The 27,280-nt window shown below is 36.6% G+C and overlaps 1 protein-coding gene across 3 annotated transcripts in view; it reads right to left on the reverse strand.

Moving 5' to 3' along the window:
- Positions 1-2,785: 2,785 nt before the first annotated feature.
- Positions 2,786-27,280, reverse strand: part of Smc5 (structural maintenance of chromosomes 5) — a 71,584-nt gene continuing 47,089 nt past the window's right edge. The window contains exons 16-25 of one of the 3 annotated variants that reach the window (XM_021662211.2): positions 26,356-26,479; positions 25,833-25,955; positions 13,413-13,538; positions 10,846-10,890; positions 10,308-10,403; positions 9,720-9,824; positions 9,398-9,517; positions 6,474-6,653; positions 6,296-6,391; positions 2,786-5,316 (exon numbers count right to left, since the gene is read on the reverse strand). In XM_021662211.2, the coding sequence (XP_021517886.1) occupies positions 5,173-5,316; positions 6,296-6,391; positions 6,474-6,653; positions 9,398-9,517; positions 9,720-9,824; positions 10,308-10,403; positions 10,846-10,890; positions 13,413-13,538; positions 25,833-25,955; positions 26,356-26,479 (1,159 nt within the window). In that variant the 3' untranslated portion in view covers positions 2,786-5,172. Of the gene's footprint in view, positions 5,317-6,295; positions 6,392-6,473; positions 6,654-9,397; positions 9,518-9,719; positions 9,825-10,307; positions 10,404-10,842; positions 10,891-13,412; positions 13,539-25,832; positions 25,956-26,355; positions 26,480-27,280 lie in introns of all 3 variants that reach the window. The other 2 variants (XM_021662210.2, XM_021662213.2) reach the window with 2 other exon arrangements.

Below are 27,280 nucleotides of genomic sequence, written 5' to 3' on the forward strand. Positions count from 1 at the left end.
AGAGGCAGGGGTCGTCCATTTATAGCTCCTGCGCAGTCGAACTGCACCTACCAGGTGCGTTTAAGGGCGACACATGATGACACCATAGGTTACTAGGCAACCCAGAAGCAGGCTGCCTAAATAGTAACACATATGACCAGATATCAAAGTCTTTATGACATAAAAGTCAAGCTGTCAAAACTGCAAAGCAGGGTTGGGCAAGATAGCTCAGTCAGTAAAGTGTTTGCTACACAATCATAAGGACCTGAGTTTGATCCCTAGCACCTATATAAAAAGCCAGGTATGCTCACAATCCCAGGGAGAGGTAGAGACAAGCAGATTCCTGGGTCTGGCTGGCCACTAGACCTAGCTTAATCAGTGAGTTCTAGGTCCCACTAAGAAATCTTATCTCAAAAAACAAGGTGGATGAATCTTGAGTAATAACACATGAGGCTGAATTCTGGCCTGCAGTACATACGCACTTGCACAGGCATGTACACACACACTCTCTCCCTAAACACATAAGTGAAGTCCTGCAAACATGCACTCCCGACACACAACATGCACACATCTACACGCAAACATATGAAACAGGTATAAAATATTTTAAAAAGTTAAAACACCACAAAACAAGAAAACATCAAAAGCTTACAAGATGTGCCAATGCACCTGTCCTGTAAAGACAAGTATCAGAACACCACCAGTGTAATCAACAACCCTGAGAGAAAAGAAAGCATGGAAGGATACACTTCAACTCCTGAAAGTAAAACAACCAAGACAGCGATATTCAGCAAAGGTTACCTTTAAAAATTGACAGAGAAATAAAGATATTTTAAGACAAAGACAAACTAAGACAACTCAAGACGAGGAAGCCAGCACTGAAGTAAATTCTTGAAGGAGAAACCATACACAGAGTAAGAAGAAAGTTTCAATCCTAAGACCACAATAAGGTATACATTTATTTCATGAGAGGAAAAGACAACCAAAAAAGAAATGAGAAGAAATTCATCATGTTGAGCACAAACTCCTTCCAGAGACAGGAAGAAAAGAACAAACAACAATCTACTTAATAAATGTACTTTTCGAAAGGCAGGAAGCCGACAGGTACGCTGCTGGAATAGTAGCTAGATCTTTACTTCCTGATGCACAGGCAGCAGCCAGGGGACTGGGTGGGAGAGTGAAGGAGACAGACACACAAGACACTCCAGAACTGAGACACTGGGCTTGGCCTGGGCTTTCGAAACCTTAAAGGCCACCCACTAGGCAAACTAAGCAGAAAGACAAATACTTCATGTCTCCTCTCATGTGCTGAACATAAATGTTTATGAGTGGACATATAGGTCATGAAACTAGGAAGGGGAATATGAGGTCTTAAAGGAGGAAGGGGAAAAGATGGTAATGGAGAACCCATGACTTGAAAGCTGAAAAGGACACTGAGAAAGAAGGAAATGGGGGATGAAGAACAGCCAAGAGAGGAGAATGGATAGCAACAATATATACCTACACACATATGTGTGACTTGCTTTATATCACCATATGTGTGTATGTGTGTGTATGAAAATGCCAAAATGAAAGCAGTTACTTTGCATGCTACATTAAACATTAAACAAATGACAACAGAAGAGTTTGCCACTGGCTGGGTTAAAGAGGGAAATGGAAAGCCAGTCTGAATAGATATATGTCATGTTAAGATTACAGTGAATGGGTAATGGATAGAGATGATGATTGCACAACACTGTAGGTGTATTTTATGCCACTGAACTGTATACTCTAAAATGGTAAAATTTACACTATGTAACTTGTCCTAATAAAGGAAGGAGGATAGAAATGAAAAAGAATCATGTTCAATTGTTCCACTAGGAATAAAAAGAAGCTCAAATTGTGAACAATCAAATTTCCCAAGCATATGTAAGTATATGCATTCTATCAGTATTGTGCCTTCCTAAAATATACAGCTGACTATTAAATAATGAGGCAAACTAGTCTAAATAGGTTAGGTTATCTCACTCACACTCCAAGTTCATGAAAGTAACACAGTATACAAAATACTTGTGTCTATAATGCAAAGCCCATCACTACCTGCATCCTGTGACCAACTCACACTACTAATAACACGGAAAAACCTCTCTGCTAAGTTTGCTTTCAATTCAGAAACAGTACTTCATAGCTCTAAAGATTTAAACTAAGGAAAGAAGTAAAGATCAATAAAGTACCAACTATGATGCGAGGTTCCTTCCCAGGCCTGAGTCTGACGTCCTCATCTCGCTGGTGTAGAAACAGCTGAGTAATTTCTATGCGAGTGGTAAAGCGTGTGTGCTTCTGAGGAGTCAGTGTAAGAAACAGTGAAAGAACACTGGCAATTTCGCATGTTCTCAGGGAAGTCACCGTCGCAACGCAAAGTTATACTTGCCTTTTAGCATGGCTTCTTTGGATGCTCTCAAGCTTTTCCTATATTTAGTGTTATTTGATTCTAATTCCACTGCAAATGGACAAAAGACTTGATTTTTATCTTTTGAAACACAAATAGGTTTTTAAACACTGCCTCATAAATAGCAGACACTTAAACATTATCAAAAAAATTTTTGTAACATTGATAACAAAAATGACTTTTTTGTTTTAATCTTATTACATTTTATTTAGCTATATTTTATTTGCCTATTCTCTTTCTTTTTTAAAATAATTTTTATTTTTTTAATATTAATCACAGGTTATTTACTTTGTATCCCAGTTGTAGCCTCCTCCCTCATTAAAAATGACTTTTTAAGAAAATTTAAATTATTAAAAAACTCTCATCTTAAATAACCTATACCAATGGAAAAATATGCATTTATTGCCAACAATGTAACATTTACAACATAGCTTTAATCAATTACATTTACACACATCAGAAGGAGACGATGCCCCTCACATGCTACATGGTTATGTCCCAGGCTCCTGGAAAGCAGCTTCGGGGCTGGAGAGAGAAGGCTCAGTGTTAAGACTACTGGCCGCTCTTCCAGAGGACCCAGTTTCTATTCCCTACACCTGGATAGCAGCTTACAACTGTCTTTTACTCCAGTCCCAGGGGATCTGATGATCTCTTTTGGTCTTAGTAAGCCCCAGGCACACATGTGGTATATAGACATACATGCAGGCAAAACAACTATTCACATAAAATAAATAAATATTACAGAAAACAAAACCTTTTTTTTTTTTGAATGAGAGACCTAACAGAGACCATCCTTAGGCAAATCAATGTAAAGATTTAGTCATTAAAAATATTTGCAACCTCAGGTTTTAAATATTTTATTTATCAAATCAAACTTTTACTTGGAATTTTTACAATTTGAATATAATTAAAAAAATCAACAGTTGCAGAAAACATGACATCACACTATGTTTGACTATTTTTAAAGTGATAAATGATACATAATTTATCCTTCCCAGCCCAAAGTTCAATATAAAACAGAACATTAATTTTGCTCACTGAAGGCTTATAAGCATGATATGGAATCATTTTTGACATATGTAAACTGAAATAGAATTGCTACTGTGAGTTTTAAGTATGTTTTGTTTGTGTTTTTACACTGGTATGATAAAACCAAACTATATCAAGCACACATTAGTGAAGATATTATATCAGAAAACCAAGCAACAACACAAATGTTTAGTAATACCCTTCACTAATATGCTTCCAAGTTTCAAAAATTTTTTGACTTGTTCATGCTGTTAAAAATGTTATTAAAAATATCTTTGTACTACATGTATGAGACTTAGTTTAAGAGGTGAGAGCTCTCTTACAAGTTTAAAAAACAAATACAACTATTAAAAGAGAAAATGTCTAAGTGAGATGACATAAACTCATGTTCCATTATTTTTAAGCCAATAAGAATGTAAGTCTCATTGGCTATTGCAATAATATAAAAAACCTGAACTTTACTCAGGCTAGCAAGCCAAGAAAATAATTTTGTCAGTACCAGCAAAGATATGCTCCAGTCCATTCTCCAAAGACATTTCTATTTTCTTGTAGGATTTAGTTTTTAAAAGAACAGAGTTTATTTGGCACTGTTATTAGCATGCTCAGAAAAAATAGTTTTGTTTTCAAGCTGGAAGAAAAGAATTTAAATGAGAATTTTCTAAAATACTGAGTGTGACCAATACTGTAAGGAAGGACCTACAAATTCTAAAAATATTATGATTTTAAACAAATCAATACTTTGCCATCACTCGTTACATAGCACTGAGAAATTTCAAATACAAAGTGTAAAAACTCGTATATGAAATCTTAAGAAAAATCTTACTAAAATTATAAAAAATGCTTTTAGAAATTTAAAATGTAAAATATATTTGACTTCAAATTAAAAAAACAAAAACAAAAAACCCAAAACAGAACAAGAAACCCCGCCATAAAACTTTACAATGGTATCCTTTGAACTACTGTCACCTGATTTCATTCTGCCATTGTATCCTCTTTACCTCGTGACCTCTCAAAGTCCTGCTGCCATTTTTAAGCCCTATATGCATTTCCCCCAATTCTTGAAATACCAAGAAAATTATAGAATCATGTTGCCTAAAACTTTAAATGCCTATAAACGTGTTTTCTGTGAAAATAAGGTCCATCTTTTTAACACAAAGAAATAAGTGAATTTGCCATAAACCACTAATATATTAAATAGACATTCCCATATTGGTTTTTAAAAACTAAATATAATACTGGAATTAAAGTGGGATTTCTAATTTTGTGTTGCCTTTAAGCTCTAAAAGAAAGTTCTGCAATCAACACTCAGGCACGATAGAATGTGAATGAAATCTCCACGCTTTCATACCTCTGCTCGGCAACAGGAAACAACTTTTTTGTTAGGACATACGATCCCACTCCGTAGCACTCTGGACCTGCCAACCTCGTGTTCTTCCCGTCTCCACTTCCTAAGTGCTGGTTAGATGCACCACCACAGCTGTGGGGGCAGCATACAACTACACACAACAATCTAGTTCTCACAGAGGATTCACGACCAAGTTCAACCCAAACTGAAGACTTAAAAATGTTCGAGAGTCACTGTGGTCTCCACTTCATCAACCTATTTGTTTTTAAAAGCAGTTTTCCAAAAATAACCAATCTTTCTCTTTCAATAAATCTGCTAAGTTTTATTCACTTGAGCCACACGTATAAACAGTTTAAAAACGAAAAACCTCTGAAGTCCCCTTCCTTTTCTTTCACTGAGAAGGATGAGTGAAGGTAATTCTTCGACGTCGCCTTTGAAAAGCCTTTAAATTCCATCGGTTTGGTTCCAGCATATGAGGACCATTGTAGACAAACAATACTGTCATCTTTTCAGAATAAGGAAGATTTTGTAGAAGCTGTAACGATAAAAACAAATTGCCACATAATTAAAGTATATACTTTGAAAGACAGTTTTCCAGGCTTGGACACATACTAATACATCACCTTGCCAGACTATGAGAGCTCCCTGCATAAGCCTATCTGAAGTCTGGCCTAATAACTGCCCTGGAATAGTCCAGCTGCCTGGGAATCCTCTGTATTCACAAGTCAACAAGGACTATACAGTAGTATCCACTTTCATTTCTATCAAAAACACCCCTCAAACGTCGATGGCTAAGCACTGTGACAGACTGTAGTTTGAGATACTTAGGAATATTTAGTTGAAGAAGGAAAGTCTGATTATTAGCAAACACATCTGAGTATATTTACTTGGTAACTTACCCACACAGCACTAGATTTAACAAAAAAAATATTTCCCATTGCAAAAGTTCTAGATTATGGAAAATTCTCTATGAAAATAACTATATTATTACAAAAGCTTATCTGTCAGTACAAAACATTGGGTAGTTAGGGCTAGGGTAGTGGCAGTGGGGGATAAAGACAGAAGCGGTGTGTGACATGACAGAGAGGGCTAGAGTCTGGGGATTTGCATTCCTAGTTGGCTCTTAGAAAAAAGGAGGAACTTTTTCTAGAAGGAGAATGACTATCAAAAGCAGGTAGGAGGTCTAATGACATGCTTCCTTCCCCGCTTGCTTAGATGATGTTTCTGACTAAGTATGTCACTGGAACTTGTCCCTTCTATGAATATAAACATTACTATAACCACCGCCTCCCCCTTTTTTTGGCTGTCCTGGACCTAATTTGTAGATCAGGCTGGCCTCAAACTCACAGAGATCTGCCTGCCTCTGCCTCTCCAAGCGCTAGTATTATAGGTGTGTATCAGCACGCCTGGCACTATATAATCTCTTTAGCTTCTTTTTTGGGGAGTATTCCTGCTCATATTTACATCTCATCCCAAATCTGCACATGGCTTCTGTGAGCCTACCCATTACTCACCTTTGGTGTGATGAAGAAGTACTGGGATGTATTCTCTTTACAGGCAGTGTTCACAACCATTTCAAACACTCTTCGCTCATTGATTGGGTCCATACCCTAAAACCATAATAATAATAATAATCATCACATTTGTATATATTAGAGGATGTAGTATGTTTCCCAAGAAGAACCACTATACCTGATTAATCTCGTCAACTACTCTGAATGGACATCGGTTAAGCTCCTGAAGTGCCATCAAGTACAACATGGTAGAAACACTTCTTTCACCTCCACTTTGATGATGAGGAGTTAATTCATGTAGCTGAGTACTACTGCGAAATTTTACTCTAATTCGGATTCCATATTTATCATAATCTTCCTGTAAAACATAAAATGTTAAAAAAATTTCATTTAATATTTGAAAATTTATCAGATATAACAAATCAATCATAAAAAGAAAACAACTTAAAGTACTACTTAAAAATTTTACTATCCCCCAAGTGCCTCCATGTGTGTATATACAAACAAATGTAAACTTTACTATATAAAAAGGAGTGTATTTGGTGTTCTATAACTTTTCGCCAAATCTGAGATCATTCTTAAGGTTTATTTACTTATCTTAGCCACTCCAGGTCATTCAGATTTAGATTTACCTTAAAAGTAAAGTATCTAACATTACTAGTTAAATGGTCTAAGATAGTGTGTAATCAAGAGAGACATAGTACAAGAAACAGGCAATTCAACAGTCACAGGTAAAATCAACTTCAATGGTATATTTAATCCAATATATTTAAAATATCATTTTAACATCACAATAATACAATAAAAATCATCAATGAATATTATAATTTTTTTCAATCTTTGAAATGATATGTATATAGTATGTATTCATAGCAGAGGTCTAAGAGCAACAAAAAGTGCTTTATTTATTATTTTAATTTGGGTATCATCAGTTAATTATTAAAAAGGTGTGGTAATTACTTATGGATGAAACAGTTCAGAATGTCAGTGGAATGGGCAGTTTCACGGGATGCCACCTCAATGGTGAGTCAAGTCCACATTCTTTCTAAGAATGTCAAAAGCAAGAACTTCCTTTCACAAACCATAAGCCGCCTCAAGCATAAATACAAAAGGATTCAAGTAGGCCTTAAAAAATATTAACACATAGTACTTTTAATCTGTTCACCTTCCCCTTCAGAATCCCCAGGTAAACAAGTGACAGAACTGTAATAATTTGTAATAGTTTTAACTTCCAAAGGGTTACTTGTAAACTGCATTTCTTCATTGTTGTTGACATTCTCTCTCTCTCTTTTTTTTTTTTTTTTTTGGCTTCATCCTATCTCCTTCAATCTTATTGAAGGCTTGGGTTAAAGAAATCAGCTCTAGGCCCTCTACTAAGGAGGGTGAAACAGAAAGGAGACAAAGGGAAAGCTCCACAAGAACAGACTGAAAGGCAGGAGGAGCTTTTCTACAGCAGTGCACTGAAAACTGTGGAGAAGAACAGTACAAGTTCGGAGGAGCAGCAGGAGACAGATGTAAAGGACGGGGGTTTTGAGACAGGGACCTCGCCTTGCTTACTGGATCACAGTTATACTCCACACAGTCAAAACCCTGATAAAGATCATGTTGTTACTTTGAGCAGTTGATGATCCCAGCAATCAAATTTATCTAAGAGTGTAGACTCTGTCTGGGATTAGATAAAAAGTTTGATTCTTTGCCACTTGATAGCAATGTGACCTTCAGTAAAATTATCATACTTTTCAGTTTGTTTTTTAAGTAGGGTAGATTAAAAAAACTATCCTATGAAGTAGGAACTTAAAAAGAGATTAAACAAGATAAACTTTAGTGCCTGGCACAAAGGGAGCATATTGGAAGTTAAGCATTGTACATACATTTCTTACAGTACATTGTTACAGTAAGATAAGAACTGTGTGGTAAAATGCTATGAAAAGATCTATCCTTAAACCTAGGACTTAATGAAGTGTTATTTCACACATGTGCTTCACATGAAGCAGAGGGGAGCTGTGAGACAAAACTCCTCAAAGGAGAAAAAGGTGCTGTAAATGTAACAAAATGAAAATTTACACACTTGCTAAAACTCAAAGATATAAAATTTTAAGATATGAAAATTCTTTTATTTTTTTTTATTTTGGACAGGGTTTCTCTGTGTAGCCTTGGTTGTCCTGGACTCACATTGTAGACAAGGCTGGCCTCAAACTCACAAGGATATACCTGCTTCTGCCTCATAAAAATATTCTTACTAATGACTTTTATTTAAAACGAATTTCATCTTAGAAACATTTTGACACATGCAAATGAGAATACAAAAATGACCTCAGTGCAAAAAGTTTTAACTAAGATCAAAAGATTGCCAGCCTTTTGTCACGCACACTCCTACCCCGTTTATTCCATTTTCTCAATTATTTTCACAGAAATCCAGTCAGTTCTTTTTCCCTCCCTCACCTGCTTAGAGTGCTGGGAACTGAACCCAGGGGCTCATGCAGCTGAGCACACACAATCATTTCACTCTACTTCCAGCTCTTCTTTTACACAATTTCAATGGATAATTTGGTCTATCCAAAATAACAGCGATCAAGAAATTAGCATATTTCCTATATCTGTGATAAACTTAAAGAAACAACATAGTTGTGGACGGCATTTTAATCTTAGTTGGGAGAAAGAGGCAAGAGCATCAGCAGAGTTCAATGTTATCTTTGACAATATCACAAGTTCTAGGGCAGTCTAGGCTATAGAGACCCTGCTTCAAAAAATTAGAAAACACCACCAACACTACTGAGCACACACACACCAAACTCAACCTCACTGACATGAACTATCTTTTAGTTGTGGCTGTTAATTTGCTTATGGCTCTTATGTTGAGAAGTGGATTTATACAGTACTCATTCAATCCAGCAGAGATAGAAACACCAGCCACTTAGCCTCACCCTCACTCCCAAACCACATAAACCTGATGGTGGAAACCCATAGGTGGTCTTTTCCTTCCTTTTCACAATTTTTCAGTAAACAAAATTTCATGTAGAATTCTAAAGTAAGCAAATTTACATGTACCCTTTACATGTAATTAAAATTACTGGCCATAAAATATATCCCAAATGCATTTACCTCATTTTCTGTATGAAGATCAACTTCACCAGCACACTGCATGGAACTAAAAAAGTGGCTAAATTTCTCATTGATTTTTTCCACTAGCTCCTTTAAAGGGTTTAGCCACCTTTCTTTCACCTACAAATAAGAGACAAAACAAAACCACAAACTGAAGGCAGTACTATTCATTTTAATATAAAACTTTATACAGAACACATTTCATAATAGAGTCAATTTGATCATAAAAATACTTTTTCTCTCAGGAGTGCAAAATTTATTTTGTATAATTTATATGCTTATCCCATTAATGGCAAACATGTAAGAAAGGAATAAAAATTACCTGTGAAATGTTCTCCCTGTATTCATCTAGCTCAACTTTCTTTCCCTTCAGTTCTTCAGTTAACTGCTGAATTTCTACTTCTCTTTTTGTGTACTCCTCAACTACCTGGTCAAAGAAAATTAAGACAAACTTATCAAAGGATAAAATTATATAAAAAATTGCACCAACTATTAGCTCAAAATGCCAACTGCACTGCATTGTCTGTATGCAATTAATTAATGCTATTACGTAGTGAAAGTGCTACTTTTTAATCCTTGAAAAAAATAATACACACTGCTGTATTTTAAGTTAACTCAACTATTCTTTTTATAAAGAAAAGGCACAGAACACTGTGTTCCTTAGGAAAACTCTATTTAAAATTCTAATAGATTCAGAATCTGGCATTTAAGGCATTGTTCCTGCTGTCTAGCTTATTATTACCCAGAGCTCTAGTACAGTGTGGGAGGCAAGTACTGGAGAGAACTGTGTATGCGTGTGTGTGTGTGTGTGTGCGCGCGCGCGCGCGCGCGCACACACACATGGGCGAGTGTGCACTGGGGAAGGTGGCAGTGTGAGAGCTGAAGGACAGAAACAGAAAAAGAAGCATACTGTAGGATTTAGTCCTGTGAAGCAAGAAGCTCTTGATCTTTCCTCAGTTAACAGTGCATCAATTTCATCCAGTGTGTTTGGAAGGTCTTGAAAAGCCTATAAGAGGAAAAAAAAGTAACATTAAAAACGGAATAGTGAAAAGTTTATCAGAATAGCTAAAAGAAAGTAATTTGCTACGTATCTACTATCTGATTAATAGCATGCTAGCACACAGCAATATAAAGGGCATTTTGCCTTTAAAAAGCTTACATCTTAAACAGGGCATTTTGCCTTTAAAAAGCTTACACTTTAAAAGAAAACAAAATGTATACATGTTGGACAGTACCTTAAGGCAATGTACTGGTGCTGAGTCTAAAATAAGCAGTACATATTACATAGACTTTGGAATTTAAAAATAATGAAGTGTCAGTTCATGCTACATGAGAATTAAAAGAGTTCAAAGGCCTATAATTTATCTCTGGGTCTTGAAGCAGTGGCTAGGGACAAAGCAATGCAAAAAGGAGATAACAATTTGGAGAAAAGAATGAGTACTGATTACCATGGGGGGTGAGGAGTTGTGTCCATTTGGAATGGTGGGTACTTGCTGAATTGGTAGAATGGGTCCAGAATATGTGGGGCATTGAAAGAGAGCAAGAAGTTAGAACTTTATACTGTACTTATGAAGACCTACAAAAGCATCCTTAGAATTCAATTACTGAGACAGAATTTCATCAAGACTATCTTCTGAATCTAAGCCACAGAGACTCATTAGGATAGACACTTTCCTACAAGGAGAGGTATACAGTACACTTTTTTGCCTAGTACAACCTGTGGAGCCCTTACAGTAAAAGGTATGTAATAAATCTAAAGCCCTAAAAAGGTTCTGATGTGTTACATATATATGTTAATCAGGTAACTTTGATTTGTATCTTTTTAACCCATTGGAACACAGTCCAATTTCTGTGAAGGCCTCCAGGTATTCGTTATGTACATCTCTGACTTGTCTGTTTAGCTGTGAGCTTATGTTCCAACACGTACTTGTTATCTTCACCAGACACTAAGAGGCATACTAAGTTTATGATAGTAAAACATAATCTCATCCACCTTTCCCAGCACTATAAGCAAATCAACTTCTCATCCAGCTTCACAGTTTGTTCAGGCAAACATTTGGGAGTTCTCTCTTACATCTCTCAAATCCACCCCTGAAGTAAAGTTCCCTTCTTCCCCCATCCCTTTGTGCTACACTACATTAATTTCTTCCATGGGCAAATTAATAACCCTTAAGGTGGTTTCCTTCCTTCTTTTCTTATAGGTCTTATTCTTCATAGAACAGTTAAGAATATTCATCTATAAACTGAATTTAATAACATCATTCTCGTGTTTAAAATCCTCTAGTGGATTCTATCTTAAAGGGCCAGAGCCGGGAATACAGATTTGTGCTGGAGTACTTGCCTAATCTCTAACACTAAAGGGGGGGAAAAATCCAAACTTCATGTAATTAATAAAGCCATATTAATTTGGCCCATGTCTTCCTCTCTGCTTGGAATGTAATTTGATTTTGTTTTTGAAACAAGCATTTCTCTGTATAGCCCTGGCTGTCCTAGACAGGACTTAGAATTCTGTCTGCCTATGCCTCCTGAGTTCTGGGACTAAAGGCATGTGTCAACATCGCCAGGCTGGGATGTAATTTTTAATCCCACCAAGATCCCTTCTATTCTATCACCTGCCAAATACATCTGCACCTCAGCAACTTTGTATGAGCAGATATTTTGTTTTACACCTCTACTTGAATGATTTCTTCTCTTCATCTAAGACTTATCTAAAATAGTAACATCTCAAAGGAACCATCCCTAAGTGGATATCCTTGATACTTTACCCTTCACCTTTATTTTTTCTTAGCCTGACTTTATTATCTACTTATTTCGATGTTGTTTGGTCCATCCTCCAGATTAAAGTTTCATTGAGGATAAAAACATGTCTCTCCTAATAAATATTTGGTCATAGCAGCCAATCAATATATTTCAATAAATGTATTATTTTTTTACTTTATTCTTTCAAAAGAGCATAACTTCTGGGAAGGCAGGGTGGAAACAGTTTAGTTCTATATGTAGCCCAGGTTGACCCTGAACTTGGGATCATCCTACAGTCGCCTCCCAAGTGCTGGCTACAGGCAACTGCTAACCATGTCCAGCACACAAAAAAAAAAACCCTGTAACTTATAATATAGATACCACATCAATATTTTATTAAAACCAAACATTTTACATGCATTCTACAATTTTCTTTAGAAACACACTTCTCAATTAGTTGTATGAATTTCTGTTGCATTCTTATTCTGTACCCAATCAAATCCACATTCCAGTTTTCTGTGTCTGGTAACATAAAATAAAACCCAGGATTTGACAACTAAATCTACACTAGTCTCTTTCAATGCTCAGTGGACATTTCATCATCTATGAGAACTGATATATTTAAGATTTAAAAAAAGTATTCAAATACTACCATTTAAGAATGCATTTGTAACTCTTTTGCTATTACTTTGAATAGTATGCAGGAATGGCTTCAATGTCAGATAAAGCCTAGAACACAGGGGACAGAATGAATGGTGGAGTGTGAACTGAAAGGGAGCATTGCTTAGTTGGATTCTGATGTATCAGCATGTTACTGAAAGATGATTATCAGCTCTGAATATCCAGCCACTGATAAACCCTGATTAAACACCAGAACACCTAGAAAAACACTTGCCTTTGTTTTTCTAAGTATGACGCCTTTTATTGTTTGTCAAGTACACATTACTTACTAGTTTCCTTGAGTATCGCATACTCCCAATTATACCTCTCAGAGATGGTCAAGAGGGAAAGACTATAATTGTAAAAGTGTTTATTATGTTGTCATTTTAAGATATTTCCCATATTTTAAGAATTTCAATGCTAAGCAAAGACTGGCAACTAAATCTGAAGGTTAACCAAAGTTACTTTATGTATATGATAATCAGTATAAAAATGGAGAAAGGCGTATTTTTAAATAAAACTTAGTGTTTTCATGCTCTGTTCCTATGCTTAGAGTAGGGTATCTTAAACTTAAAAATACTGTGTCAAATGCAGCATTATATATTTTTATACTTACTGTCTGAAATTCTTGGGGAACGGCTTGGTCTGCACTCAGGTTACATACTTGCCTAGCTCTCTTCATAAGTTCCTTGCACTTCTGTAACAATCTCAGTCTATTGTCATCCAATTCAACGAACTGTTGCTGTTAAAAAATATTTCAAAATGTTACTACCAAATCAGAGACTTATTGTATAAAACAATCACATATCTAATAAATTGCTGGATTCTGACTATGATAACCATATCATCTGAACCATGAATTTTTATTATTAAAGTGCATTAGCCTTTTATTATAAAGGTAAAATTTTAAATTAAACTTAAAAATATCAGAGCCATTATTTCTTTACAAGAATTCTAAAGTTTACCTTTTTCTGAATGTTTAATTTCATTATCATACATAGGCTTCACATAAAATATAGCATCCAAATGTAAATTTTAAAATTAGTTTTGATAACTTTTCAAATGTGTCTTATCTATTTATCATTTATTCATGGACTTGGCAGATCTATGAGATCTATGATTAGTAAGATCTATGAGATGCCAATGTTATGATCTGTATTAAGTACTGGGAGGTGAATATGTACAGCCCCACAGAAGCGTCATCACACCAGAAAGGCGAACACTGCTGAGGGCTTGTGTGTGTCAGGTGCTTCTCATCAAACTTTTCTTTCCTTGCCCTTACTGATTTATCTTTTAGTTAAACAGTGTTTATTCCTAAACCAGCTGTATAACAAATCACCACACAGAGACTAGGATTTATTTAATTAACCTAGTGCACAATGCTGGGCAATAATTACTCCATCCTAAAGCTCCAAGCCTGCGCAGCTTCCTCCCACAGATTTCCCACATTATACTGGCTTTTTAGTTATAACTTAGGTCTGGTTGATTTCTCCTGAAGTTTCCCTGGTCCTCTCCTCCCACTCCTTCTCTCTCCTCCCCTCCGGACCAGGATGTCCCACCCCATTCTTTCCATCTCTCATCACTGGCTGGTTGTTTTTATTGGCAATACAGAGAACAAATGGTAACATGTTTACACAAACTTGAGACAGGTGATGCTTACAATGCAATGTCTGGATTGAAACCAGATAGTGGAATAGAAAAATCTGCATTTGAATGAACAACAGTAAATTATATGCATTCCATAAGAACTTTCTACCAACATTGCCCCATTCCCTCCACCCCCCATTCTGTGATGGTAGTGCTGTTAAAGCAGGGTCTTATGTAGTCCAGGCTGACATCAAACTTGTTATGTTGCCAAGACTGGCCTTGAACTCCTGATCCTTCTGTTTCCCAAGTAAGGGGTATCAGATGCATAGCCCCATGCCTACAGCTAGTATCTTCTTTCTGACAATGGTATACAGTAATAGGCTGAAAGGGGGCTGAAGAGATGGCTCACAAATGCCTGTAACTCCAGGTCTAGGGGATCCTCTGGACTTCATGTGCATATACCCCGGCCCCTAAATACATATATTTAAAATGATAATCCAATCTAATCTAATCTAATTAATTAATTTTTGAGACAGGGTTTCTCTGTAGCTTCGACTGCCCTGAAATTTGCTCTATAGACCAGGCTGGCCTCAAACTCAAGAGATCTGCCCACCTCTGACTCCTGAATGCCGGGATTACAAATGCGCAACACTGCCACCCAGCCAGATAAAATTATTTTTAAAAGACTAATTAAAAAACCATTCAAATTTACACACACGCAGAGACTATCACAATTCATATCCGTGTCTGCCTGTAAGAACCCCTCTACACTCTGCGGTGAGGTGTGTCTCCTAGTAATATCAGAAGCTCCGCCTGTGAAGTCTCACCAACATGACTGCCAAACATGAGTTCAAGTCCATGAGGCCTCAGCCCTGCACAAAAACCACACAAAACTGAGTGAGGCTGGGAGCAGAAAAGGTGGCTCTCCCCAGGGAAAAGCACATAAATTTGGTTCTCCAGTACCAAATGATTATTCTTGAAAACATACAAGTAACACTCTATGGACTCAATAGGTTATATTTGCAAATACACATATACATGCAGAAACAACTGAATAAAAAAAGGCCTTTAATTTGAAGGAGAGTGAGGAAGGGTCATAGTATATAATTTAGAAGGAAACGAAACAATGTTGTAATTATAACATAATCACAAAAACAGACAGACAAACAAACTGAATAAATAAAAATCAAAGGAGGTGGGGGAAGAAGCCCTTACCATGGAAAAAGGGTTTGCTACAGTCCAGGCTCACCTCGAACTTACTATGTATAAAGGCTAGTGCTGAACTCATCTTTTGCTTCTAACTCACAAGTGCTGATCATAAGGTACTATGCATGCCCTATACAGCATATGTTCCTTTTGTTATTATAAACACTTTTCAGTGGCAGCAGTGTGGACAGAGTATTTAAGTAGGAAATTGAATGGAGAAAGGTCAGAGTGGTAGCAAAAGCTGTGACAACTGAACAGTTTCAATGGGGAAAAATTACTAAGAGCCAGTTAGTTACAAAGGAAAATTTAAGGATAGATGATTATGAATATATATGCACAGAAGCCTCAAAGATGCACTTAGTAAGTAAGTATCTAGCTAGAAGAAAGGAATCCAGAAGGCTATAAATATTTAGCATTACCGAGGTGGACAAGCACCAGGCGTTCAAGTTTCATGTGTGATAGGAAGGCACCTAAGCTCCTTAATGCACTTCTTGACCAAGTTATTATCAAAACAATTATTCTACAAATTAGTCAGTTTAGTACCCATTACAGTCTCAGGAAATGTACTACTTTTTAGATGAGAGGCAGTGAGAAACTTTACACCATTTATCTCTCTTTGTATGAAACATCAAACTAATCTTATAAAAAAAAAATCCCGCATATAAGGAGGGATTTGATACCTTAGTCATACCTCAAGTTTATTCGGCTAATATCTCTGAGGGACATGGAGAGCTCTATCATTAACAAGGTCTTTGGGTCACTTATGTTTACAAGTCTGACAACAAACAAATGAAAGAAAGATAACTGTACAAAAAGTAAAAGGTTATATTCTGTATTGAACCAAAATAAAAGCAAGCCTTTATCTAACTTTTTAGCACCATGGTCTCCTTGAATAAATTCCTTTAGCCTGAGAGGAATGAAAGCAGTAGTGAAGATTCCCAGTTGTCCTCCTTCACTATCTAAGGATGATTGTACTTAAGCAATGTAAAAGAAGGGACAGCTGGGGAAACCAAACCTTCCTAACAACCACTATTCCTGTTTCCTGTTGCTCTGGACTTTGCTAAAATGGATTATTAGGATATTACAGGAAAGAAGTATCACTGAGCTGATTATCTGAAGCTCTAAACTGAAAAGGGGAAGAACCTCACTTGATAGTTTCCTTCTGTTTGGTGGAATGTCTAACAAAATTATCTCAGAAAAGCCTCTCTATATGTATTTGTTAGTGACATTACCTTGTGACAAAGCCCCCATTCATTTCTTCTCTTTACTTTTATAACACGCTTTCATTGTCACTATTTTGAACTTATACATTTCTTTGAGGAAGCACATAGTTATGCATATGAACACAAATGTATATATGCAAATGTATTTATAACTAATTGTGGATACACAAGGGAGCTGCTAACTAAGAATGCATTTAATACAGAGATTATAAAGATGAAAGTCAAGTTGAATTAGAATGATTTCATTGACTTTTCATCTTCTGAGGATAGATACTACATAAAAAAACTTATCTAAATAACTCCAATTGTAGACGTTAAGTTTCTTGCTAAAGCCAAGTAAAAATCCCAGAACTTACGTTTTGTAGATATTATAATTTTAAAACTAATTGAAATAAACACTTTAATAAATCAAGGCAAATTATCACTCTAGAAACAACCACAGTCCCTCCTACAGGCCAATCAAGCATGGCTAGATGAATTACTGACCAGGTGAAGCCTTAGGAATCAGACAGTGGTTCCTAACATTCAGAACATATCCAGAACTCAGAAACCACATAAAGAAAGTAAGCAAAGGAAAAACTAGGTATGGATCTGAAAAGAGAATTTTGAAAAGAAATTTAAAATGGGTTCAACATCCTAAGCATTCAGATAAATAAAAATTAAAATCATTTGAGATTTCATCTTAGCCCAGTTAGAAGGTCAAGATCAAGAAAGTAACTGACAACAAATTCCGTTAAGAATGTGGGGAAAGCCAGTCGCAGTGGCACACGCCATTAATCCCAGCACTTGGGAGGCAGAGGTGGGTGGATTTCTTTGAGTTTGAGGCCAGCCTGGCCTAAGGCTGGTCTACCAAGCGAGTCCAGGGCAGCCATAGCTGTTTCACAGAGAAGCCCTGAGTCAAACAAAACAAAACAAAACAAAACAAAACAAAACAAGAATGTGGAGAACGAAGAACTCTCACTCACCAATTCTCATTGCTGATTATGAAATTCATTGTAGAGAAATCTTAAGCTAAAAACAGATCCACATATGACCCAGCTATGCCACTTCTTGGCATATGTCCAAAGGACTTGATACTAAAGAGATATTTTGTCAGTTTACCACCTACATATTCACAATATCTAGAAATTGGAAGCAGCTGAGATAATCATCAGTGAATGAATAACAAATTCTATTCAGCCATGAAGAAAGATGAAACATGTAGATGATGAATGAATCTGGAAGATACTGTCTTAACTGAGGAAAATCAGACCTGGAAAGACAAGCACTGTACATTCTCTCTTATTTAGGGATCCCAGATTAAAAACTTAGATTTGAAATGTCTCATCGGTTACGAACATTTGCTGTTCTTACAGAGGTTCACAGGCATTTGTAACACCAGTTCCATGGGATCCCATGCCCTCTGATGGCACCAGGCACAAACATAGTATTCATGTATACACCCACACACTCACATACATACAAATCTATCTATCTACCCATCCATCCACCCATTCACCCACCCACTCATCCATTCTGTGTAGCCCCGGCTGTCCTGGAACTCATTCAGTAGACCAGGCTGGCCTTAACTCAGAAATTCACCTGCCTCTGCCTCCTGAGTTCTGGGATTATGTGCCAGCACTGCCTGGCTTATAAACCAATGTTTAAAAAAACTGTCGTGAAACATTATTTTATAAACTTAATACATATATAAGCTGTGTGTTTACTTTATGTGGAATGATGTCACATGGGGTTATAATGTTCCTCCCAGGGGTCATTAGGGGTTAGAATCTCTAACAAATATCCTAGTACAGGCAAGGGAATCTCCCTAGAAGGGGGATGTACAAAAGATCCTCAATACAAGATGGGTGATTGTTGTTGTCTTTGGCTGCCTCCCAAAACTTATGGTAAGACACTATGAAGATACCATACACTCTGGACACAGGACTTGGAAGAATTCTTAAAGCTTCCTCTCTGGGACAGGGTCTCCACAAGGAGAGCAACAGAACAAGAAAATTTGAACACAGGGAACTTCCCAGAGACTCATACTCCAACCAAGGACTATTCATGGAGATAACCTAGAACCCCTGTACAGATGTAGCCCATGGCAGTTCAGTGTCCAAGTGGGTTACATAGTAATGTGAAGAAGGACTGTCTCTAACATAATCTGATTGGCCTGCTCTTTGATCACCTCCCCCTGAGAGGGGAGCAGCCTTACCAGGCCACAGTAGAGGACAATGCAGCCACCTTTGATGTGAACTGATAGACTAAGATCAGAAAGGAGAGGAGAACCTCCCCTATCAGTGGACTTGGGGAGTGGCATGCATGCAGAAAGGGGAGGGAGGATGGGATCGGGAGGGGAGGAGGGAGGGGCTTATGGGGGGATACAAAATGAATAAAGTGTAATTAATTAAAAAAAAAAAGCTTCCTCTCTGAAGGAGCTCTCATAGTGTGGGAAGGAGCTATGCATGCTGCCCAGGGAGAGAAGTGCTCAAAAGTTTTACCCAGCTGCTAACCAAGAGGCACACAGTGATGAGCTGGCCAAGATAACCACAAGGGTGTGAATACGGCATTTTAGATCCCAGGGATAGTAACAGCCATCTGACTGGACTTACGGCTTGCTCAGTATGAGGGTACTCATGGCTGGTACTGTAAGCTTAGTCAACTACCCATAGCTGCAGATGTTATAGACTCCAGAGGAGAAACTAGTCATTTTCCCAAGCCAACATAACTTATGACTCTATTCTAGTGTAGCTCTTATCCTTCATCAAAGAAGATTCTTTTTGCAGCAGCTAGAGGCTTCTACAGAGATCTCGAATTTGTCAAAATGTAGAGAATAAGTGAAACAGGAGCACACAGACCCAATTAGTCTATAATACAACCTCTATATATAAGGCTTAGGAAACATCATGGAAGGTACAGTGGAAATATTTTTAGAACCAGGGAATTGGGATACCTACTGCAAGATTCTGAGACGTGAGGATACGATAACCATAAAATCTCAAAAAATCAGTTGCTTATACAAAACCTGCATAATGACCACATCAGTGGGCACGCCAAAGAGGATGGGCCTTGAAGGCCCCATACCTACTTGAACAAATATAGGCAATGAGTGGCTGGCTGCTGAAGGGTGAGACCTCATATAGGCTGTCCAATCTCAAGAGGTCAGTCCTAAATATATGTACAAAAGAACATCACTAAATGGACTCAATAGGTTGTCTGCACCGCCTCCCACACATGTGGTTCTATATGTAACATACAGTTATAAAAAAAAGAGGTGAAGAAGTAGAAAGGGAATTAGGAGAACACTAAAGGAGTTGAAGATAGAGTAAGAAAAGATGTAAACACAGTACATTCATGTGTAAAATTCTAAAAAAAAATTTATTCAAAAATAACAAAAGAAATGGGAAGTGGCCAAAGACAGTATAAGCTCCATGGTAGTAAAGAAAGGAGCGCCTGATCACTGAAAACCACATTATTTATAGGAAATAATTTATCTGTTTGACACAAAATAATGCCAAAATTTATTAACACCTTTAAGTAATGGTTCAGAAAAAAATTTATTTTAAGTATGTGTCTTAAGAAATATCTCTGGAATCCTTTCTATGGAAAGTTGAATTGTCATGAATGTTGTATGGAAAGAAACACCTTAATACGAAACAAGGAAAAACTTTTCTTAGAAGGCCCTCTTGTGGAAGAAAGAATTATTCATTGATGTTTTTGTTCTAGTTAACAGCTCATTAAATAAGATTCAAAAAAAAAATGAAAACTACTTCCTATATGAACACAATTAAATTTCAGTTCTAAGTACAATGCCATTAGTAAAACAAAGACTATAAATTAATGCATTTATTTTTTTCAGTGAAGGAATTATGAGTATGCCTAAATTCCCAGATCCTATCTAACTGAATACTAATTATGCCTTAGACAGAAGACGGAACACACAATTGAAAATATGAAAATCATTTAGTATTTTTCTTAAATGCTAACCTGAAATTTTCATATCGAATTTGATATTTGAAAAACTTTAGGCCTACACTGACTTTTTAGTAGACAAAATTAACTATCAACCTATCTATGCTTAAATAATGAAATCTGGTTATACTATATTATACTGCTGAAGCATCCCCATCTGAAAATCCGAGTTCTTAATCAGGAACAGTTGTAATACAACGAGTGGAAAATTCCTTATTTCATCCATGGTAAGCCAAAGTCAAAACACAGTTGCAGCAGACAAGTAACAACTTATCCTTGGGTTATGTGTTTGATGTGTACATGAAACATAATGCTAGTGTTTTGCTTTTGATCCCATCCAAAATCTGAATCTCAGAAATGGGAAACTTCTTCAGGTAAGGGATCCTTTAAACTGCAACAGTGTTTATTCGGTGGCCCACCTGTCACTCAACACTGGGGTTACAGACATGTTGCTTTACATTTTACATGGGTGCTGAGGACATGAACTCAGATTCTCATGCTTGCACAGCAAGCACCTTACCCACTGAGCACCTACAAAACCCAGTTCTTGCCACAGTTGGCGATGTTTCCGGTTGATCCCAGCATGTTCTGTAAGTCTGAGGTCAGCCTTGCCCACACAATGAGACCCTGCCTCAATCAATCAATGAATCAATAAATGTAAACTGGAGGTTCTGTATTAGTGATAGTATTGCTCCCTAGGATGTATGTAGCAATTTCTTTAGAAATTTTGATTGCCACTACTAGTGTGTGTGCACGCGTGCGCACACACACACGCTCACATGTTAGTGTTAGGTAGACCTGTCAGTCATGCTGCTAAGGCATAGTGTAAGTCTCTGACAGAAAGGATTACCCAATTCAAAATGCCAATAGTTCTTAGATCACAATACCCTCTTCTACATATCGGTTTATACAGATAGAAATGTAATTATTTCCCAGAGTCATTCTGTAAGTGGTAACATGTCATCAGGACACACATCTCTAATACTATAATCTCTTCATTTATCAGCTAAAATACTTCTATAAAGATCCTATTTATTTCTATATCCTTGATAATCAGCAATTCACATAAGAAATGTACAATGATGGGGCTGGAGAGAGGACTCAGCAGTTAAGAGCATCTACTGTTCTGGCAGAAGACCACAAATCTGTAACTCTACTCCTAGGGAGCCAACACCCTCTTATAGTCAAGAGATGTATGCACATATACAAATAATAATGGGAGTCCCTTTAGTCACCCCAAGTGGGAGACACAGCCAGGTTAGTCTCTATGAGTTTGAGAACAGCCTGGTCTACATAGTGAGTTTAAGGCCAGTCAAGAAAAAAAAAAAAGCAAGACATTCTCTCACTCCAACCCCACAATTTAAAACAAAATGTGGGATGAACAATCAATTCTCTAGAATTATTCAAAATAATTATGTTTTCTAAATATGATTTTTTAGAGAATCATTTTAAATTTGCCAATTTAGACATTCTGATATGTTCAACTTCCTCTCCCATAATCTTTGGCCACTTAAAGAGTCTTCATTTAGGTTCATAGACCAATCTGAGATTGTGTGTTTTTGCTTTCATGCATGATAAAATCATCAATCATATTATTTACACATTCATTTCGTTTTCTAGATTTGGAATTAACTATTTTCTCCAATAAGCCATTTTAATACAAAACAGTACTTAGAAACCATGCATATGGAATAAGGAAATGTTTGGTTTGCTTTGGGGGGGGGAGGGGTGTATGATTTTTTTTTCTTTCAACTATATGGTAGTACAGGTGTCCTCAAACTTACCCTCTTGGCCCAGACTGCTGAGTGTGGGCACTAAAGGCATGTACAAATATGCTGGGCTGTCTGTACACCCCCAACCCCCAACCCCATTTATAGAAAATATATGGTGAAGTTGTTCTGGTTATTTCCAATTCAAAAATTGCAAAGTCTTTATTAATTATCATTTTAATTTTATATTGAAGCTGTTTTCTTTTAGGCCAAAACTCCTAATGGCATCATTTATTTCTCACTTTTACAAGAAGAACATCACAGATATTAACAGCTTAATTACATAAAACAGGTTAAGATTCTCTTTGGAATTATTTTTGTGTTCAGAATAATTTTTTTGTAATTATTTTTTTTCTGTAAAGCTGTGTTGCAAATTCAAAGTTAGAAATATTTATTTAATTTTGCTTTTGTCTTAGAAAAAAATTAATTTTGTCTGTAGGTTATTCTAAAGTAGGAAAAATAATCCTAACAACTAAAATTAATTTTTTAAAAGATTTATTTATTATACATTATTCTGTTTGCACAAGTGCATACATACCAGGAGAGGACACCAGATCTCATTATAGATGGCTATAAGCCACCATGCAGTTGCTGGGACTTGAACTCAGGACCCTTAGAAGAACAGCTAGTACTCTTATCCTCTGAGCCATCTCTCAATCCCCCCAACTAAAACAATTAAGCTCATCTCCTACCCTGCGAATAAATAGAACAGTGCTGGCCTGTCCCCATGGGACTTTACCACACTCCTGACTCTTTTCTGCAAAGTAGAAGCACTATGTCCATTGCCCCTTGTATTTTTCAATTAGTAACATATATAGGATGCCAGTAACTTCCTAATAAGATAAAGACTTCCCCATTCATTTAACAGATTTCCTGAATTTACGTAATTAGCTTATGATCATAAACTCAACTGTGTAAGTGAATAACTGTTAGTAAATCTACAGGGCTGTAAACAGTGGAAGCCCAATGCTCTTTGATCACCTCTTCCTGGGGAGTAAAGCCTTGCCAGGCCACAGAGGAAGAAGATGCAGCCAGCTCCAAGGAGACACGGGATAGGCTAGGGTCAGATAGAAGAGGAGGAGGACCTCCTCTATTAGAGGACTGGGAGGAGATGAGGGAGGGGACTACAGCTGGGATACAAAAGGAATAAACTGCAATCAATGAATAAACAAACAAACAAAGATAACTGTAGCCACGATATGTTTGCTCTTTCTAAAAAGTCTTTCATTTATGTGAATGTTTCATATTCTGTAGATGTTAGAATTTACTTAAAGAAGATATTATGGACACTTAAATTTAATAATCTGATTGGTTCTGGCAATGTCTCTGAGACGGTGCCCATGTTACCTACGCTGGCCTCAAACTCTTATGCTCAAATGATGCTCCTACCTCAATCTCCCAAGTGCTGAGACTGCAGCCATGCCTCTGCCTGCCCTTAATTCCACCTGTGTTTTACAACAGTAATTTTAGCTCATGTATTTGTAAACAACGTCTACTCTTGAGTTCCACTGCCCCTGCTCTTCACACCTTTTCTTTGTATATCATGATCTTTGTATAAATACATGATATTTATACCTCCTTACAGCTTCTTGGGAGAAAGGATATCTATTGGCTCCTCATGATGAATAATAGTGAAACACTCCTTATTTTCCTGCCTGAAAGCATCAACTCATGTAATAACAATAATAATATCTAAACAATAATCAGCAAATATATGTATTTTATTCCTGTCTTTCTTACCTTTTTGGAGAATTTAGCTATATGTTAGACTTGCGACCACACAGTACATGTATAATAGTTCTCTTTTCAGTAAGTTTTGTTTTTCTAAGGAGTCTTAAATCTGGACAATGCCAGTACTATTACACTGTTGCCTAGTGTGTGACAGTCTCTCTCAGGTTCAGCTCTTTTGATATTGGGCTCCTGTGCTTTCCATGGTTAATGGGGCCTCCTCTCTTCAGAGAACAAAACCCGCTGGCAATTTGTTTTGAGGTTCTTGGCAACATCAAGCTATTTTTGAAGTTCTGGGTTATGTTGTTCCCGTGTATTCTGGAGTTCTCAGGTGGATTAATCTTTGAAAACGAGTGCCAAAAGGTTATTTTTTAGTCAAGAATTCCCTGGATCACACCTGAGTTTATTTTAACAGGGGTGAAGTCAGGATGTTAGAGGGCAATGTCAGAAAGACCAGTCATATGGTTAGAAAGTTTTGAATCAAATGACATCAGAACACAACTTCCCAAAGTTAGACAGGAGGTTTGGAGACTGGGTGCAGCCACATGACTAATGCTGCAATCATGCTCATGTAATAGAAACTCAATGGAACTCCTGCAGCTTGGGGGAGCTTCCTGGCTATTAAGCACCAAGAATCATTAGGAGAGTGATATACTACAATTCCTTATGAAAAAGGCACAGAGACTCTGGTTAGGACCCTCTCAGACCTTGCTCTGTATGTCTCTTATGAAAAATTGGTATTGTTTAAGAGTTCTGAGCTGTTCTAGTGAATTACTAAACATGAAGGGGCATAGAAAACCAGGGTTTGTAGAAAACGATCAAAAGTACAGAAGGCCCAGGATCCTTGCATTTAAAGGCAGTGTAGTAAGAAAAAGCAGTCTACTATGATATTCCTTATAAATTGTTCAATTTGGTACTACCTGTATGTGGTTAACATCAAACACGACTTTAAGACATAAATAGGGGTTTCTTAAAGATAAGTCTGTTACTATATAGGTCATTCATGGATGTTTAGAATACTAAGAGTTCTTCTATTTTTGAGAAAGTAATCTGGAGGTAAAAAAACCTAAGCAACAATAAAAACGAATATAAAAATAAAAAATGACTGTTACCATCACCTTGAAGCTACATCTTTAGAATTAAGTTTATGTGTTATTTCCCCTTTCTTTCCCCTGGACAATTTTAGCACCACTGAAATATTAATGGTAAGGTTAAACTGTCACGATTACGCCATCCACCCTTACACACTTCAAGTATTGCTTTCTCAATAACAAAATGTGTTACATTTTATTAATAACGATTATTATTGTGTCCGAGGGCAAAGGTATGGCACACTAACTCTGCATAGTCAGGTTTCTCCTTCTACCTTTTCTTGGGTTCTGGAGATTAAACTCTGGTCATAGCTATTATGTTGAAAGCGTTTTTCCCCAATGAGCTAACTTGCTGACCTCTTGTTTTAAATTATGTAGTATAAAACTGTACACTGCAAATGATAGTATTTGGTGTATACTTTCAAACTGGCTTGAGGTTGAACCCTGAAATAAAAAAACGAAAAGAAAAGTATCTTACCTCTGTGACACGCAACTGTGAAGATGATGCCATGTAATCTGCTTCTAACTTGTTCTTCTCAGAAATCACAGTAGTATTTTGAAGAATCAAATCAACTTTTTGTATATGCAAAGAAGTGCAAATCTAGGAGCAAACAATCCATAAACATTTGGCTTTTATGTTGTCTAAGTCTTACAACTATGGAAACTAACAGTTTTTTTTCAAAATGAAGTTATGAACCATGAAAAATTAACATCTTCCTACTGTGACTAACATCTTCAAACAGTTCACATAAAACTACTTTAAAAAAGTAATTCCTATATATTTAAGTCATCTGAAAGAAAATAACTGAATGAGTTAATTTTTAAAATTCTCTGTAAGCATTAAAACCTAAACTAATCACAAAAAATCTCTTGCTTATATTACCAAAACAGAAAAATACTTTAAAGTGATAATCTCATAAAGTCCTCAAAATTAATAAAATTTTAGAATTTAGCAAGTATTTTTAAAAAAAAGTCAAAAATTAAGAAAAAAAAACCCTTACCTTTACAAGGCCCGTTAATTCAGTAACAAGTTTTGCTTTCTGAACATTTATTTCTTTGATTTTGGTGCTTGCTTTTCGTTCTTCCTCTTCCAGATTACAAGTATCCTGTTCCATCAGTCTTATACTATATGGCAGACACATATAAGGATGGAGAGATCAGAGCTAAACACAGGACTGAGCCCAAAGCCTTCAGTCCCCTGAAGTCTTCTGGGTTACATAGTAAGAGCAATCAGAAGCTAACTCCTAGATTAAGCATCTCTAAATGCAATCACTCAGGATTGATACATATCCTGCAGCAACATGACCAGCACAGTAACGGCTCTGATGTAGAAAATGGAGCCAGAAAGAGAGCTTGAATTTCTCCTTTGTTATTCGTCAAGAAGGAGAACTGGATAAGCTACGCCTTCGAGGTTTAGCTTCTTCATCTGCGAATTGCAGATGAGAAAACTTCCTCCCACTGAACTTGGGAGAAAAACACACACACAGCATAATACCTGGCTTAGAATATATTTTATTTAAACTGATACTGACATTGTTCATAAAATATAATCCTTAAGCAGGTAGAGCTGATCGATAGGTAAAAAACAGAAAAAAAAAATCAACACAGGGTTGGGAATGCCACCATATAAACAAACTGAAGGAGAAAAACAACATGATCATCTCCTTAGATGCTGAAAAAGCATTTGACAAAATCCAACACACATTCATGTTTAAAGTCTTGGTGAGATCAGGGATACAAGACACATACCTAAACACAGTATATATACAATATATAAACATAATGTAACAAAATGTGTTACATTTTATTAAAACAGGTTCATTATGTGTGTGTATATATATATATATGTATATATACATACATACATACATAATGGCAATATACAGCAAACTTATACCCAACATCAAACTAAATGGAGAGAAACTT

Source organism: Meriones unguiculatus, chromosome 1 (genome assembly GCF_030254825.1).
Source record: "Meriones unguiculatus strain TT.TT164.6M chromosome 1, Bangor_MerUng_6.1, whole genome shotgun sequence".
NCBI lineage: Eukaryota > Metazoa > Chordata > Mammalia > Rodentia > Muridae > Meriones > Meriones unguiculatus.